Consider the following 19,784-nt stretch of genomic DNA (forward strand, 5'->3'; position numbering starts at 1 on the left):
CTCTAACGTATTTTCTTCATTCCTTTCTATCCCATAACTAAGGTGTGAGAGCCGTGCTGAAAGGATGAAAGGCCGGCTTTGTGTTACACATGAATGGCCTCCGGGAGCCATGAGTACGGTATTCCCTTGGTTAATTGCTTAGCCCTTATCCCTTATGGGGGACTCTTTTCCCCATTTGATTCAGGCTCACCATGGCCAATGATGAAGATTCTTTACCCATAACAAGGGCTTTATTAAGGCTTGGCCCTTCATCAACTAGCCTATCTAAATTTGATTTTGATGGTTTTCCGCTCCCTGCCCCTTCTTTGACCACGGCTTCGACCACTGATACTAATACCCCCTCTTCAACGCTTACTGACAACTTTATTCATTACAAAACACTAACCCAGGTTATTACTCAACCTCTAGAAAGCACCCCTTCCTCTCTCCCAACATTTTCTCCATCTCCTGCTGCACAGTCCTTTTGTCTACCCCCTCTTCCCTTATTACTATTCTTCATTCTTATTGTCTTCCCCTACATGCCACCTCATCTTCCTCTCGCTCTCATCCTTCTACAGTCTCAACCTCTGTAAACCTTCTGAGTACTCACTTTGGCCCAGCCAAGTGGGATCACTTCTTTGTGATTCTCCCCACAGCCCTCTATTCTGAGAACACCCTTCTCTTTCAGTAGTGCCTCCAGAAACAAGTAGGTAAGGTTACCTTTCGCAGTCGCTCTAATCGTTCATGCCTTGTCGCAGTTACATCTGAATCCCAAGCTCGTTCACTATCTACCCTAACTGACCTTACTGGCAAACCCATTCCTGCCGAACCTCACCCCTCTCTTAATACTTGTACTAGAACTGTCTGTATTCCCCCAAATGCTTGTCCCATGTATGACAAGGACTGGTCAGACTGAAAATGACCAACTTTCCTGCTTTGCTGAATATGATGCAGTGACAGTACAGTGTTACACTATTCCTCCCAGAGGGCAGCGTAAATCCCACGTCAATATTGCGAAGATTAGCTTCCCTTGATGACCTACACCTACTTACCCTATTCACCAGTCAAATTCGTTTTCCATTCTAAATCCAGATATTCCAATCTCTACCACTTCCCCGATACCTACCTCTCCTCCTCACTTTATTTGTTGTACCAGGCAACCTAAACGGCTCCACTCCACCCTCTCCTACACCTTCCACCTCTTCTTTTATTCCTCAAATAATCTATCCTTTTCTCCTCCTCATAAGAGAACCATTGTTTCTCAGTCCTCTCGACCCAACTCCCCTCCAGAAACCCTTGAAGACATCTAAAACTTCCTAAAGATGACCTAAAAGGAACACTCCAATCCCTCTGTTCCTATGCCTCCTGCATTTAAAGTATTTGCAAATATCCATTCTTCTCAAGTTCCCTCCACCATTGTTCCTCCTACACCCTCCCAACATACCCCACCCTCTCTATCGTTCCCACTTGAATACTCACACGAATTCCCTCTCACAACATTGCCCTTCTCCAGACACCTTCCCTGTGACAATCTTCTTGATGCTTCACCACATTCCCCAGTTCCCTTTTCTCATCCCCTCGATTATTCTCCTACTTCTCCAACAGCCACCTCTGTTTTCCTTGAACAATGTCCTCTATTCCTCCCCAATCACAGATACACTGCAATTCACTCAGTTGCTCTAGTCCATATATCTATCCCTTCCCAAAATACTCACCCCCCCCCCCCCCAAAAAAAAAAAAAAAAAAAAAAAAAAAAAAAATCTTTTCCACATACCTCATCCTCTCAACCACCCATACCAACCCCCCCACCCCAAAACCCCATCCTGCCCCACTATCCCTCCCACTTCCTCCTTGATACACACGTGAATCTCTTTGATCACAATATCCTTCTCCAGACCCCACCTTCCCTATCGAACCCCCAGCCACTACTCTACCTACTCCTGATCCTTTATCTCAACCTTCAGATGCCTAATCCTCAGCTACTAAGACAACCATATCTACCGTTATCAGTGTCTATTATCCCTATTCCTTCTCCACCCAGAGATGCAATGCAATTCACTTAATTGCTCTACCTCCTTAACCTTTCATATTTTAATAATCCCTGCTCTACTTCATCTACTTCCTTCATTTCCCTTTTCGTTACCATACTTTCCTATAACACCCTCTAGAATTTGACATCTAACACCTTCCCCTCTCCCCGGATTCTCCTCTTGCTTTTCAACAGCTATAATTATTCTTCCTTGAACATTTTCCTGTATCTTCCCGAGTGACAGATACACTACAATTCACATAATCGCCCTAACTCTTAACCCTCCCCTTTCTACTAATTTTTGCTCTAGTTCACTTGCTCTCTTTCTTTTCCTTTTCACTACCATACTATCCCTTTTACATCTAACACATTTTATCGTAATCCTTAACTCTCCTTTGCCCTTTCCGATGTAATACTTTGTCTAGCACATTTATTTTCAAACCAATATTGCCATGCTTACTATCCGTAGACATGAGCCTCCCCCCCTACCATGAAATGGCAAAGTCTCTCTGTCTGACCATATCAATTTAGCATCCCCCTATCAATGTAAAAAAAATGTTGGCGTCTTGGCCACCATACTAAACACTTTACAGCCCGATGCCCTGTACATGCCCAACCTGGTCACGATCGTTCAAATTGCTAAGCATCATATACGTGTGCCAATTGTAGCAGCTCCCATAATGTATTTAACAGGGTCTGCCCTACCTACAAGTTTTAGTTTGAGGTGACAATTCTCAGATTCAAACTTGGCCTCACTTTATGCAAGGCCAGATAGGAAGCATGTCGTTATTTTTCCGCTTACTCCCTACTCCAGTGGTGTCCTTTGCGCCACACTTTCCCCTTCCTCCTCAGATTTTACATTCTCTCCAATATCTCTTCCTTACGGGTCTACTACGCCCTCCCTCTCCCAACAACGAGCAACGGTTGGGGGGGGGGGGGCACGGGCAGATGATAGATAAAGAATGGATAAAGTTGGCAGCAAACGCCGAAGAGGTATTAGAATCTGTGATCGGAGCCGTGGTTAAAGGATAGGCAGAGGTCGGGAAAGCAGAGAAACCAAATTTATATAGGCTAGTTGATGAAGGGGCACGAGTAAAAAAAAAAAAAAAAAAAAAAAAACAAAAAAAAAAAAAAAAAAAAAAAAAAAAAAAAAAAAAAATAATAATAATAAAATAAAATCAGCCATAGTAAGCTGAAATAACTGGGGTAACGAAACTGTCTACCCCTCAGGGTTCCCCATAAGGGGTAAGGGCAAGGCTAGGAAATACCGTGCACATTACTTCCGGAGGCCGTTCAGAACTGGCACAAAGCAAGCCTTTCATCTTTCAACACGGCTCTCACACCTTAGGAAGGGGATGAAGAGAAGGAAAAGGAAGGGGTAGAAGAAAATACCATGCAATTTTAGTATCTTTTTCGCCTTAAAACGAATGCTCTTCCTTTCTTCCTCCTATTTCACGATTTTCACTGATTTTCATACCCCCCAACCCCTTGCCCGTTGTTGTCGTGGAGAGGTTAGGAGACGGAGACAGACCCAATGCCGGGATCTCCCTTGCCTTGGGCCTCAGCCCTCGACTCAACTAATTTTGCATGGTCTTTTCTCTCTCCTACTCTTTCGTTTCCGTCCCTTCTGCAACCCCTACTATCTACTTCCTAAGGTGTAAGAGCCGTGCAGAAAGGATGAAAGGCTGACCTTGTGCCAATCCTGAACGGCCTGCAGGAACCATGGGCCTGTTTTAGTTGTCTAGCCCTTATCCCTCAAGGGGACATTGAGGGGTGGACTGTTTATTTCCCCAACATAGTCAAGGCTTCCTATGGCCAGTAGTGAAGACGTAATACCCCTGTTAGAGGCAATGAGGCTTGCCCCTTTATTAAATAGCCCCACCAATTCAAACTCTCCCAGCTTCCCCACCCCATGCTCTTCTTTGACCACGACTCTGAACACTACAACTACTACCCACTCCTCAGTGCCTACTAGTGCATTACCCACCTAAACCGAGACTCAATCTCCAGAAGATATTCCTACACTCCTAACTTCCTCAACTTCATCACCTCTATCCCTACAACCTTCTTCATCAAACACCCCATCCTCCCTTAATACTACCTTACAGCCTAATTCTCCATCGTTCCGTAATACTAACCCCCTCAACAATAGTCCCTCGTCCACACGTCCCCGACCGACCACCACCAACCCTACAAATACCTTAAATACTCTATTTAGCCCAGCTAATTGGGACCGATTTTTCGTGATCCCTTCTACAGCTCCATACTCAGGCAACACTCTTCTCTTTCAACAATGCCTCCAAAAACAAGTTGGCAGAGTCCCCTTCTGTACCCGACGCTATCGCTCCTGTCTCGTAACAGTCTGTCTGAAAGTGAAGCTATAGCATTAACAAATCTAAATGATCTCTCTGGCAACCCCATTCCTGCAGAACCTCCTCCAACTCTTAATACTTATACCGGAATTGTCTCTCTCTCCCCGGCAAATTGCCCAGTCGATAGCAGATTGGTCAGTGTGTGGAAAAGACTTACTCGGCCAAGACGTTAATTCAGTACATTGCTGCACCATTCCTCCTAGAGGTCATCGAAAGCAACCGATCAACATTTCCAAAATTCCTTTCCGCACACATGACCTTCCCTTTCATATCTACATTGCTGGACAATCCCTCCCTGTTCGACCATATCAACCTCCTCCCCGTCATTGTCAAAACTGTTGGCGATTTGGACATCCTGCCAAACACTGCCATTCCACAGATCGATACCCCCTATGTGCCCAACCAGGTCATAACAGATCAAATTGCCCTGCACAAACACGCACATGTGCTAACTGCGGCAGCCCCCATAATATAGAGGCTGTTCCACTTACAAGTTTGAGTCTGAGGTAGCAACTCTCAAATACAAAAATGGTCTCACTCTATGTTAAATCAGACAGAAAGCACACCCACAGGGTTTCCCTTATACTCCCTATTCCAGTAATGTCGTTTGCTCTGCCCTCCTGTTCCTACACCCTCCCCTATACCTACCTACTTCCCCACATTCTACCTCCCCCAGTCAAATTCTCTTGCTACTCTAAACTCAGACACTCCAATCTCAACTACTGCCCCAACATCGTCCCCTCTCCCTCCCCGCACTACCCGCAGCAGACTAAACGTCTCCCCCGTTCTTCCCCTACTGCACACTCACACCCACATACCTATTCCTTTATTCCTCAGACACCAGTCTCCTCTTCTTCCCCTCATAAGAAAATATTTGTCTCACAAAACTCTCCATCCACCTGTTCTACATGCTTGAGACACAAAATCCCACAACTTATGATCCCTCCACACTCAAAGCGACTGCCAATATCCATCCCCCTCCTGCTCATATTCCTCCTACTCCCTATTAAGCACACATGGAAGTGTGCTTAGTACCACTTCATTCCTTCTTGCTGTAAATGACACTGTCTCAGTCCTACCACCGGGAGCCCGGGCATCACTATTTGTTGATGACTTAACCATTTACGCCTCGGGCACATCCATACCAGATCTCTGTCAATTCCTTCAGTCTGCAATAACATAAGTATCTTCTTGGGCCACTAACCATAGCTTATGCTTCTCTACCTCCAAGTCTTTCTCCATCCTTTTCTCTCGATCACGTATAGGTCCCCAACCCCCAATCTTCTTATATAACGCTCCGCTCTAATACTGTTCTCCTGGAAAATTCCTTGGCGTTATATTTGACTCCAAATTGTCCTGGCGCGACCTTATCTTGTACATTAAAGAAAAAGCTCAACGCCGCCTCCGAATCTTACAAACTCCTCCCCACATATCCTAGGACTCAGATCACAAAACTCTCCTCCATCTTCATGTTCCCTTGATCCTCTCCATTCAAGATTATAGACGCCATATCTACTTCTCTGCCTCAACCTCCCTTCTTGCTCACCTTGATACAATCTATCGCTGCAGTTCGCTTAGCCCTATGCGCCTTCCGCTCCTATCTATTTGAGAGCCTGTATACTGAGTCTGGCGTGCCATCCCTCTCTCGACGTCGAGTCCTTCTCTCTCTCCGATTCCACCTTTACCTTACCAACTAACTCTCCCACAAACCCTGCTTCCTACCTTTACCTCTTCTCCACGTTTACCTACTCCTTTCTCTGTACACATAGATACCCTCCTCTCCCATTCCCCCTTTTCCCCACCTCTGCCCATCCCATTCCTCCATGGCTTATACCTTACCCCCGTATTTGGTCCTCTGTTTTCCCTGACCCCTCAAAATTAGATATCCCCCCTCTATCTTCCTCACTCATTTCCTTGACCATGTCTCCATTCATTCCTCCAGCATTCATTCATTCATGTCCAAATCCACGCCAGGAGCTGGATTCGCAGTAACCTTCCCAAATCGCACTTTCAAATACAACCTCCCTCCTTAATCTAGTGTCCCGTAACTCATTAACCCTCAAAGTCTATGCACCTGACCAATCCCCTTGTCTGTAAGATCCAGAGCTGGTTGTTCTACATGTCCACACGCCATTACTGTGTCAGATTTTGTTGGGTGCCAGCCATGTCCACATCACACCAACCACGCTTCTCACATATTCCAGCCACGGATTATTACTCCCACTTTAAAACCTACTTGTATACCCAATGGCAATCTTTCTGGTCAAGCCTCCACAATAATACATTACATACTGTAAAACCATGAATCTCCTCTTGGCCAGCTCCATTTCACCAGAACAGACGTTAGGAGAAGGCCCTCGCACGCTAACGTATTAGCCACACCTGCCTAACACACGCTCATCTAATGTCACTCACTGATCCGTCCCTATGTCCGTCTTTCAGTTCCACACATTCTGTTGTCTTATCCACGCTTTACTACAGCCCGCACCTCTACTTTCCCCCACCTACCCTCCCTTCACCGACCTCCCAATATATTAGACATCATTACAGAATCTCAACGCTTCTGCCTTGAGAACCTGTTCTCCTTCCTCAGACGCATAAATATCCTTCACTTGATCTAATTCCCTTACCTAAACCACCATAACCAATTCCCTCAACTCACTTACCCCCATCTTTAATCTTTCAATATTACTCTAGATAGTTGACGTGTAGCAACTATCACCTGCCATCTGCCTTAACTATACCTTCCTATAGTGCTATAAGACCTTAGATGTCTAGCACATTCATTTCGCTTTTAACCATTAACTGACTTCAGTAACTCATTATCTCTCATATGCACTTGGCCATCCCTCTTGTCCGTAGGATTTAGGATTGGTCGTTCTACCCGACTAGTTCTACCCGACTAAGTGCCACAGGTTTTGCTAGTGGCCCACTCATGTCCCCAACAATGAGCAGGCATTGTTTCCCTATCGCGCCAATCCCGTATCCCAACCACTGATTATTATTCTTATGTAAGGCCTTTGTCCTCTGGTAGTTTTTCTGGTCAGATCTTCTCGTCAATAAACCATATACTGTAGAACTATCACTTTCCTCTCGGTCAGCCCCATTTTATCTTGCCCGCTTGCGTATTGCCCACAACCGCCTTCCATCTCATGTCAAGTTCTCATCCATCCCAGTGTTCCTCTTTCAGTCCCATACAGTCTAATAACCTGTCTATGCTTTATTACAGCCCTATATCTGCTTTCCATCACTTATCCTCCCTTCCCGGACCTCCCTACTATTAGACATCTTTACGAATCCCACTTTCTTCTTTCAATCTTTCACTTGATCTAATTTCCTTTTTGCTTATCTCTACTCTAACCCATTTCCTCATCTGCTCTTGCTTTACCTATCCAGTACCATCCTACTGCTGTTAATCATTAACGAATCCCATTCTTTACCTTACACGTTACTATGCCTTCCTGCAATGCTACACGTCCGTTGAAGTCTAACACATTTAGTTCGCTTTTTAACCATTCTCTCCCTTTCCTTTTCTTCAGCAGCCATTCCTGTCCACTTCCTAAGGCATGCGAGTAGTCCTGAAAGGATAAAAAGCTGGGCAATGAAGGGCATCAAGGTTTGCACCTTTATGAAGTAGCCCCACCTTTTTCCAGTTCCCCGTTCCCTGGCTCTCCTTCTATCATGACAGAATACAAATACTGCAATCCTCTGCTCAGTCCATCCCAAATCACTTTAGTTCACTACCCAACCTTCAAAAATCTATCTTACTCTCTCCCAATACTCTTTACAGAGTATTACATTATTATTTACATCCTGAATTTTCAATGTCCTACTCCCTTATTACTATTCCTTTTTTAACCTCCTCCCCGCAGTGCCATCTCACTCAACACCACTCCTTCCTCCCCAGGGCCCCATCCTTCTACTTACCTCCGTCTTGTTAACCTGTTGAGTACTTTATTTAGGCTGGTGACGTTAGAAATGGAGAAACGGCGAGCAAAGCTTCGTATTAGTTCCCCAAATGTTTAGCGAAGTATCGGCGGTTTGTCGAGTCCATCGGTGGATGTGGAGGAAGGTGCTGTCAGACCCACGAACTGACATTGTGCGGTAGTACCCACGAGCTGTCAGTTATCGTGTCTTACCATCAGTCAATTGCCATAACATCAATATCGTACACCACTTGATCCTATTTCAATCACTGCCAGGCTCTGACTGCTCAACTAATGTCATTTGGACACCGGCATAAATGCCCACGACAGCCTTTGCTGGCAAAGAGGCAAATTTTATTGAGCAAAGTCGCCCATGTGGACGGGGGCCTTACAGCGTTTTACTCTGAGAATACCCTCTTCTTCCAACAATGATTCCAATCACAAATAGGCAACATTTCCTTCCACAGTTGTTCCGATCATTTAAGCCTTCTTGCATTCACATTTGAGACCCAAGCTCGTTGCATTAATCATCCTGTCTGACATGTCTGGAAAACCTTTTCCTGTCTAGTCTCACTTTCTCCCTAATACTTGTATTGGAGTGGTTTCATCTCCCCAGTTTATTTCCTGTCAATGACAAAGATTAGTCAGGATGTGTTATGCCTTCCATTCCCTCCTGAATACACACGATTCCACAACAGATCCTTTCTCCGGATATCCCCTTTTGACATTTGCTGTGTAGCATATCTAATCAACTCTTTTCGTGACAATACCTGCCCATAATGCTATATGACCTTTGATGTCTAGCACATTTTTTTTTTAATTATTATTTTTTTTTTTTGACCATTAACCAACAGACATTCCATTCTCTTCACCAATCTTTACCGCTGCCATGCTGCCAACCCTTCCTCTTCCTCGCTATACCCTTTGCTTCAGATGATCTACATGTTCACTCCCAAATTTTCCTATGGTGTCTTTTCCTTTGCTACCCATATCGTCTTCTCCTCTACACATAAAAACCTCTGGTTTGCACTCCTATCAATGATTTTTTTTTTTTTTCATAATAACTTTTCTACACTAAATACTTGGGGTTTCAGTTAACTCCCCCTCTCCCCTTTTGATAATACTGCTACTTCACTTTGCTTACAACTACTTTACTTTACTTAATACTACTTTACTCTACTTACTACTACTACTGGGGCTACTTCAACAGGTCCTAACTGTATATCTTGATTTGGTTCTTTTCCTAATTCTACAAATCTCTAAGCCATGGCCAACCAACCCATGAATTTTTATTACAGTCTTTGAGAAACTTCTCGTGTATATAATCCATCACTCAAAAGATTAACGCATTAATGAATATGAGCAATCAGATTACCTCCTTGATTTAACAAAGGTAATAATAATGATGATACTGTTCCCAATAATTGAAAGATTATAGTACTGAAGACATGTAGTTGACAGGTTCATGACTTATTTCACCTTTGGTATGGCAAGTATTTTGACTGGGGGAGATGTGAAAGGTTTGTCCTTACTTCTATTTTGTATGATGCCTGAGGAAACATATCTTGGAATTTTTAAATTTATCTATTTCATGTACTCTTTCAACATTCTGGCTGGTGGGTAAAATGTGCTGTGTAAGAACTCTGTACAAGTAAAGATGATTGTCTGGCTATTGGATGATTTTTTTCCATTATTGTTCTTTTGGGTTACCATGTAAAATGTGGAACATTTGATTGGTTGGAACTGTTCAGTTACATCTAAAATTAGTAATACATTTTAAATTCAACTATAAAAACAACTTGCACATTTTCACACCGTTATTTTTGAATTTTGAGAAAAAAATAATGAATTAAAACAAAAATATGCAAATATAACGAACCGAGAAAACAAATTTATACTTAACTGACCCTGTATAACATACATATGAGTATGTGGAAGAGATTCATATTTTTGGGGGGTTTGTTGGAAGCTGAAATTTTTGGAAGATGTCGGAAACATCTATATACAACTGTCTTATGGAACAACTTTTTTGTAAATTTTACAAAATACCCCCACACAAAAAAATAAATAACTATATGTATTTAAAACCAAAATATTGATATAGTATGACCAAATTAATTTATTTTTGAAAACATAAAAAAAAAAAAAGTTTTTGGTTGTGATAAATTGCATAGGGTATCCCCCCCCCCCATCCCTTGCCCATTGTTGTCGTGGGAGGGATTAGAAAATGGAGACTAAGACCCAAAGTAAGGGGTCTCCCCTAGCGTAGGCATCAGCTCTTTGCCCAACTAATTTTGCAGTCTTTTTTTCTCCCCCTTTCCTTTTCCTTCTCTTCTTCAACCCTGTCTACTATCCACTATAAAGAATAAAAGGCTGACTTTGTCCCAGTCATAAATGGCCTGGGGTGCCATGGCCATGGTTTAGTTGTCTAGCCCCTTACCCTTCAAGGGGACAGAGGGATGGGCCATTTCTCCCCCCAACATACTCCAGGCTTACCATGGCCAGTAATGAAGATTTTGTACCTTTATTAGGGTCAGAAAGGCTTGCTCCTTTATCAACTAGTCTTGCTGATTTTAAATCTCCCAGTTCCCTGAACCCAGGCTCTTCTTTGACCACGAATATGAATGCTACTGCTGCCCCCTCCTTAATGCCACTTGTCTTCAGTACTACCTCACTCAACATCACATGGCTCCATTATGTCACAACAACCCCCTTCCCTGGATTCTCTCTTTCCTGTCATTTCTCCTGAAATTGTTATCTAATTGCCTTTAAACCCCCCTTTCTCTTTCTGCTAATCCCTACCTCACCCTATGGACATCCTTGCAGAATCCCAAATATCTTCCTTTGACAACTTTCATCTAATCACCTTTATTGATCCCTACCCTAACCCATTCACTCAAGCACTCACTCTCACTCTCACTACTACGCCTTTCTATAGTGCTATATGACTTTTGATGTCCAGCAACATCATTATTAACCTTTAACCCCACTAAAAATAAGGTGTGATGGCCTTGAAAGCTGTGCAGATAATTATGAAGTCCATAAGGTCTTAAAATTGCATAAATCTTAAAAGCCAAAATCCCATTTTTTGCCATTTTTGGGTAGATATTTCCTTTGAAAATAACGTAATAAATATCCTGTCATGCTTCTGGGATTATCAGTAATGTGCAATTATGTATTTGTGCTGTGAATCAAGACAGTAATATAAATATTTAGCTCATTTTTTGAGAGATTACAAAAGATAATAAAACAAATGTAATCTATTTACATTTATTTTTTGTAAGAAGTAAAAACTGAGCGTCCCTGATCATAGAATGAGTGAGACCAGAACATTTAAAAACCATCTTTGAGGAGCTTGACAAAATGCAGGTAAAAAAGATTTTTTTTGAAGAATGTGAACAAGGTCCTCTATTAATACTTTAACATATGGATACCTAAAATATTTAAACAGATCAAATTTTTACTAAATTACAGTTGCAAGGGTTTGTTCACAAGCTTCTCTATTTATTAATATCTTTCCCTGTAATGTTGAAAGTCACCCAATGCTTAAGAATAACAAGAAAGGAACAATTGTCATTCAACCAAGTTCCAACCAACCATTAAGGCTTTTGTCCTTGGTATTTGACAAGACTTCTAATGTTTGCATTTGGAGTCAAATGGGAAAAATGCAAATTATATGAGTGGATGGTGCCGGTGGAATCTAGCATCCCAACACAGAAAGAAGGTTGTCATCAGAAAATTATTAAAGTTAGTATTGGAGACGATCAGTTGTTTCCTGTTGTGGGATGATACAAGAAGCTACTTACAAAAAAGGATAAGAAGGAATGAACTTAGGACATTTATTATGTGCAAAATGAGAGCTAATTCCTAAGGTTTCAGAAAACCAAGTTGAAGTATATGAAGTAAGGTAAATGCCAAAATTCAGCAAATTATTAACTGTAATAAATAAATACAGCAAAGTTATAGATAGTCTAGTTTCATAGGGTGACTATAGTAACATTGCATTTACAAATGTCAACAATTTCTTGTAGCTATTTGACACTAGGAAGATCTTTTACAGACTAGACTGCAACAAATATTTAATACTTTCACTGGACAGCAAAATGGAAAACAAAATATAATAACAAAATGAACATGGAAGGCTGTTTCATTTATGAAAAAGATTAACAGGGAAATATCATTCATCTCTGTGAAACTACAAGGGTTCTGGTAGATAATGCAAGATATTTTCAGAAGATATGACATCATGTTGGAAGAGTTTAAGGCTCTGGTGGTTATATGATGCTCTAATGAAGGGGTAAGAGTGTTGTGGAGGTAATGAATTCTGATGAGAGAAAAAATAAATTCATGGGATAACATTTACTTTCAGAAAAGAATGACCTTAAGGATACATAGGTTTGGTGATTAAGCTCTGACATATATCTACGGTACAAGTTTACTTTTAAGGAATAAAGCAAATGATAAGATTGAGGGGGGTTCTCTTGGAAAGGAAAGTCATAGAAAAGGATGCGGGTAGCAAGAAGGATTTTGGAAGGAGGGACAGGTTCTGGTCAGAAGGATGTTTCCTGCATATGATAAAGACTTGCTCAAAAGGGAATAGAGTTCTGGCTAATGGAAAGGATTTTCTTTATGAGGGATGAAGATGAAATGTAAGAAAACAATGTTTCATCTGCTGGATATATTACACTTCTCGCACAACCAGCTGTCTGACTTATATTCTCTAAAGTTTCATGATAAAAATATACACAACAGACTTGGTTAAACCAAGAACAGGTTTATAATTACAATATGAGGATTTCAGTCATATTCTTAACTTAGGGATAAAAACACTATAAAACTTATTACAGATCATCAGTCAACTAAAAAAAGGGTCTATATTACAAACATTCTAATACTAAAAGACTTTTCAAAATTACGTTTCATTCTATCACAATGCTACAAAACTTATGTAGCGGAGATAAATGTATACGAGTTATTGTTTCTCCCAAACCACAAAGTGTATCAATGCTTCTACTCATCTCTAAATGACATATTTATTGCTCCAGTTCCAAAAACCATGTTCAGGCATTTACGGAGTTCATAAATGAAGAATGGCAGAAATTATGAGAACAGCACCTACTCATAACTTTTACAATAATAAGAAACTAAGAAAAAGAGATAAACTAATTATAATTTTGAAACAAAACATGATTCAAAATGAAATATCTATACTGCCGTCATCACTGGCTCAGTAGCTAAGGTCTTGCTTGAGATAAACTCTAGGTTAATGCCACATATTTATAGTAACATATATCCAATCTCTTGGCTTCATATAGGGTTTAAAGATGCATGTATGAGAAAGCTTACTTAGGCTGTGGATAGTCAAAAATATGATTTCAAAAACTTATGTTCACCTTTCTTGCCATCAATAGAGTTTGAGTCATAGTAAAAGGCACAATTTCAATGCATAAAAATAACACCATGGTTTTTCACAATACCTTTTTTAGCAAATCTGAATGACATGCAACACAAAATACCTTATTTGGAAAAATAATTAAGCTCCTAATCAAGCAGTCAGAGACAAGTTATAAAGTTAACAATTATTGATGATTGAATGACAAACAAGAAAATTCACACTTGCCTTTCACCAGTCTGCCATATATTAACCCATTGAATGAGAAAAGAGAGAAATGTGCTATAAATTGTGAGTAGCTGACCACCTTGCAGATGTTTGGTAATTTGCCTGATATTTCTGGGTCAGTAATATATTTTCTATCAATAAATAGATAATGTGTTTCTTATTTTTCTATTATTTTAGTTATCTATAATGTTACCTATATGAAAAAGGTCACTTTGAACTTGCTCTGAAACTTTATGGCTATTACATAAATTATTCCATACTCACCAAATGTTATATTTTATTTTCAAGTCATCAAGACTAACAGTGTTAAATAATATCTTGGTAGTTTGCATAGATTTTAGGAGTTAAAGAGAAAAAAAACTTGACTCTTACCATTGTGGGCAGCAGTTGTTTCTTGATTATCTTTGGACCGGCTTTACATTTTCCTATTAATAAATTCTCAACATGACTTCGTAATACACAGTGTAATGTAATGTGGTTTGTGGTGCTTGTGTGGTCTCTGGTGCATATGTGGTCTCTTCGTTTATAAGTGGTCTATGGTGTCTGTGTGGTCTATAGTTCATGTGGTCTGTGGTGTAAGTATGGTCTGTGGTTAATGTGGTCTGTGGTGTGTATGTGTGTTTTTTTTTATATCTTGTCTTTGGTGCATGTGTGGTCTCTAGTTTATGTGTGTTGCCTTTGTTGTCTATAATTCATATGTGCTAGGTGATGCTTCTGTGGTCTGTGGCAGAGGCGTCCAGGGGGGGGGGGCATGTGTTGTCTCTGGTTTGTATGTGGTATTTGATGCATCAATGGTCTGGTTTAAATGTGGCATTTGTTGCATAAGTGGTGTCTGGTTTATATTTTACATATGGTATTTGGTCAATGTCTTTTTATCTAGTTTCTGAAAATTCATTTTAACATTATTAAAAAATATAGAAATATTTTCCATACCCAGGTCCATGTTCACCAGTACTTTCCAGAGTACATTTTTCAATGATAAATTGTTAACAGGTTAAAAAACTTGCTCTATATTTATATACAAACATATGTAGGAAAGCACAAGCATGAACATTCACATGTTGTATGATAATGCATGAACATAATCATCTATTAATCAAACATCATGATACTGCTATAAATCTGCATGAAATTCATCAATCTAAAATCCAAATGCATGTAAATAAACAGGTCTGTAGAAAAAACCTTTATCTTGTAATTCTTTGTAAGGTAGCATTTTTTTTTCTGTAAATGCTCTATGCTATCACCCATACACCAAAAGCACAACATAAGAATATGAATATACAACAAAAGTTAGCTGAAATTTACTCCTTTGATTAGAAGTAAGGCTTGCTAATGTAAATCATATGTGTAAATTGTTATGATTGGAGAAAAAATATTTTATGAATATCAGATTATGTTTAAATAGACTATATAGTAAACAATCAACAGTGTACATTATATTATCTTACATTGCTATTAAAGCAATATTCAGTAATAATTCCAAGATAAATTATGAACCATAACTGAGTATGACTGCTGCCCATAGACATTATTTCACTAATAAAATAAAAGATAGGCCAACAAATTTCAATTTACACAAACCCAACCAAGGTTTTCCAGTGATGAATAGTATGCAAAAAGGAGGTACAGTGTATTATTTTTCATTTAAAATATCCCAGCAAATAATCCAAATATCTGAAGGTAACTTTTACAAGCTAGACATAATTATGTCATGTTCAAGTTTTTACACTTTCTCTCCTTTCTAATTCAATGAACCAACAAAACAACAGTAAAAATACTGACATCACTTCATAGTCACCATGCTGTCATGAAAGATTTGTCATTTTGCTGGAGAATTTTACTCCCACAATACACTCAAAGTTCATACAAAAGGACCTCATTAAGAACATCCTAAGAAGTTGTAAGGCTCAGGCAGGTCAAAAAGGACAAAATGTAGTAAGTTATTAGTTAAAAGCTACAGAAAGAGATAAACTTTCAGATACAAAGTGAAAGTTTGGATTAAAGATAATCTGCTGGTATATGGCCAATGAGGGAAGTTTTTGTCTATAGTGCACGTTAAAACAGGAATGGAGATTAAGTACTGTAAAATCATAATATTTAGGCTGGACCTAGGATATTCTATGATTTTTTAAAATAAGAAAAGGTTTAATGGCACAAAGATACTTTAGATGATTACTATGGTCATTGTGAATTATTTGCCAATGTATGTTTTGAAGTTCAACTCAAAGAACAGGCAAAACTTGATATACTTCTTCTCAAGTGATAAAACACTGTCCTGTCAGGTAAATGGCCTACGGATTTTAAATATTTTCCTACATTTTGCAGGGGGTGATGATCCCCGGGCAAGACTGTAATGCATAAATAACAAACAAAAAAAAAGAGACAAAGTGTCTTGATGTACGCTTTGTTCTCTACCCATTCTGAACTTTCAGTAACTGTATCAGTTCTGTACCACAATAATCATATTCTAGCACCATACAATGACAAGATTAAGGCATATTGACCTTAAATCACTGTGACTATCTTAGGGATACAGTTACCAAAACTTTTTAGTACCAGAAAAGTCAAAATGGACAGAAAATACAGCTTGCCTCTGGCACAAACAATATATAACTTGAATCTAATATACATTCTGAAACAACATCTGAGTTAAAAGGTTTTGCATGTATGTGTGTCCCTTTGTAATCAATTTAATAAATCTGTTTTTCTGTTGCTGGAACTATATTATATTTATAGCAAATTATAAACTATCAATAAACTGATATTGTTTCTCTGCTTCTCAACTGTTGTTTTAGCTTATATATATATCTATTTCTCACAAGAAAAAAGGAGAAAGACAACCCAGAAAACTGAAGCCCTACTTACGATTGACCAACAACAACTCGTATGTAGAATTTATCACCTCAAGCTGACCACCTTACTCAAGAAAAATCTTAGGTCACTGAACACCATTATGGTCACCAGCTAGACATAACTCCTATCCCTACAATGTGATTGTCTGAACGAGATTTGAACTGTTCAGATGATAATATATGGTGATACATTACATCTGCCCGTCATCAAAATGGCCAAGATCTGAATGAAGATATTTAATTGTTTTATTAACCGTATGTGAAGCTTCAAGCTTTGGGGCTGAGTTGCATCACTCAGTTTCCATGTCTGTACAAAGCCACCAGGAGAAAACAATATTAGCTTGCTTATGTTTATACAGCCTTTGGACTTGATAAGAAATAATCACAACAAAATTGATAATATATTTTCAATAAAAAGGATACGTTATGGTAATGTAGATATGTAACAATGAGCTAGAAGAATGATTAAAATGTAGTAGGCAACTAAAAATAAATTAAAAAGTGAATCCAAATTCTGTATCCTCACACTGTAAAGAAATAGCAGTCACCTTTAAATGTTAGCTGCTAAGAATATTGCTGAAGGTATAAGGCCAAAGGACCCTGGTGGCTTCTTGATAGTTTTCTCAAATAATTTATTTGCTCTATAACTGTATATTTTCTGTACATATTCAATAAAGCTATCATTATTGGTTTATAGTATTTGTATGGCTAATCACAGCTCTGCCTTATATTACAACTATAAAACTTTATAAACTTTCCATCCTATATACAGCCTTCACCATTTTTCCAGTTTTATTCTCTTTGTATTCAACTTCACTGATATATATTTATCTGACACACAATACAAGTCATAATGCAATACATAATATTAATGCAACTAACTGCTATTATGCATGACCCAATAGAGACAATGAAGAACTTCAACAAATTAATAACATGAATATGACCATGATGTGTTTATGAATCTTAGGATAAGCTGGGCAAAATCTGTACCCACTGCAAGCACTTGTTTTCTACAGTAACTGGAGTTTCTTGACTATTGCAACTTACCTAATCTCTGGGATGATATCACTCATATGTCATTACCACCAAATGTTCTAAAGCCAGTATACACTACTGAGTTTCATATAAAAAACATAGGTAACTTCAAATACATTCTAATATATATTTGGCAACACTTTTGATAATGTAACATCTGGCACATAGCAAAGTGCTCAAATACATCAACTGAGAACTTCATGAGCAGATTGTTTTTTTTTTTTCTTTTTTTTTGGCAATCACTAGCTTGGATGGCACACAATCCCTACTAGCACAGTTCCCACTAGGACTTGGGGCCAGAGGGTCTACTTTGGTTCCGTCCACGTATGTAACATTTCTGTCCAGCAGGAAATCCACGTGACCCAGAATGAGATGTGGAACGCTTTGAAACTCCCAGCTGTAACCCAATGGTTTCTGTGTACCTAGGCTGGCTACTCTCACTGTGGGGAGGGTGGGAGTTTTTCAGTCTGAGACTAGAGGCATGAGAAGAAGCCTGGACATACCCTGCAACTCTTAGTTCATCAAGGGAACTAAATGGATGCACATAATGTGGTAGTTCACCCATTGAAGAGGATTGTGGTGCTGGAAGTGGATCTGAAATTGCAGTTGGTGATAGTTGTGTGGAGAGAGAGGAACTCTGAGAATTTGATGATTGAATATTAAGGTTTTTATTAGATGAAACAGGAGGTGCATCACTTAGAGGAGAAGATAAATGGGGAGAGGGAGAAGAATGTGGTGATATAGTTTTGGAAAGACCTCCAGCATCATCACCAGAGGAAGCATCAGGTGAAGGCAAGTCAGGTGGACAGCCCTCCAGTGTAAAAGAGTCTGTACTTGATGCCAATGTAGCATCATCATCATCATCATCATCAGCAAAAACTTTTGGTGGTGGTGGAAGTACTTGTGGAAAGGGACTCAGAACTTGTGTATTATCCAATGCTGTGGAAGGTCCAGATGTTGTAGTTGCCAATGGAGAAGGCCCTGATGACCGGTGGGAATTAGCTGATGCTTCTTCACTAGAGCACACTGAGCATGAAGTAGAATCCATATCTAAATGTCCTCCAAGTTCTGGCACATCAAAGCTGGCCATCAGTGACTGAGTGAGAGAGTCATCCAAGCTCACCTTGCGGCCACCCCCATTACTTACCCTTCGGCAGTTGTACCAACGAGACTGCCTCATAGCCTGCTGTGTTGAAGGACTCCCAGGTTCTGGAAGCTTTGGTGAATTAGGTCCCAGCCCAATACTCTCACTTCCACTAATTTCATCATCTCCTTCCCATGTTTCTGCTAAAGGTGCTGCACTAGTTGCCACCTTTTCATCCTCTTTTTCTACATGTTCTTGTGAAGGAGGGCTTGACCTAGGTCTTGCCCCCCCATGGTGCTGCTCCGGTGGAACCTGACGAAGATCTGTGATAGCAACCTTGTTCTCAGGTTCATCAGGTGATGGTTTCTTCACGTTGGGATTGTAAAGGTCAGATTCATGGGAGAATGGAGGCAGTTGTGGAGTCGAGGGTTCCCCCTCTCCTTCATAGCCCATCCCATTAATGTTTATACTTGGGATGGTGTATGCTGCCTCTCCTTGCTTGTCTGTAGTTCCAGGGGAAGATGGGGGAGTATCTGATGAAATGTAAAAAGAAAAGAAGTATTGGTAACTATTATACAGAATAGGTAACACAATACTATCTAATATCTAGAGGTATATACCTACAGTTTTTGCTACTTTTTATATTATTGTTGCCATTACTCCTTTGCTGCTGTCTTGTCTCCAGGAAAATGCTGTATACTGCAGAATATTCAATTTATTAGAAGGAAGGCAATAAAATTGAGGAAGACAATAATATTCTTGAACATACAAGTAATCAAATAATAAATATAAATTATCAAAGACAGTGATGGACTATTACTGTTAAGAAATATACTGATTGATATCACAACTCTATCTTTGATAACTACTGCTACCACAAC

General features: G+C 39.7%; 1 protein-coding gene across 1 annotated transcript in view; it reads right to left on the bottom strand.

The window, feature by feature from the left end:
* Window positions 1–11,562: 11,562 nt before the first annotated feature.
* Ca-alpha1T (Ca[2+]-channel protein alpha[[1]] subunit T) overlaps window positions 11,563–19,784 on the bottom strand; it is a 126,350-nt gene continuing 118,128 nt past the window's right edge. The window contains exon 41 of the mRNA XM_070124997.1: window positions 11,563–19,436. Coding sequence (XP_069981098.1) covers window positions 18,103–19,436 — 1,334 coding nt within the window. The 3' untranslated portion in view covers window positions 11,563–18,102. The remainder of the gene's footprint in view (window positions 19,437–19,784) is intronic.

The sequence above is a fragment of the Penaeus vannamei genome, chromosome 9 (genome assembly GCF_042767895.1).
Source record: "Penaeus vannamei isolate JL-2024 chromosome 9, ASM4276789v1, whole genome shotgun sequence".
NCBI classification, from domain to species: domain Eukaryota; kingdom Metazoa; phylum Arthropoda; class Malacostraca; order Decapoda; family Penaeidae; genus Penaeus; species Penaeus vannamei.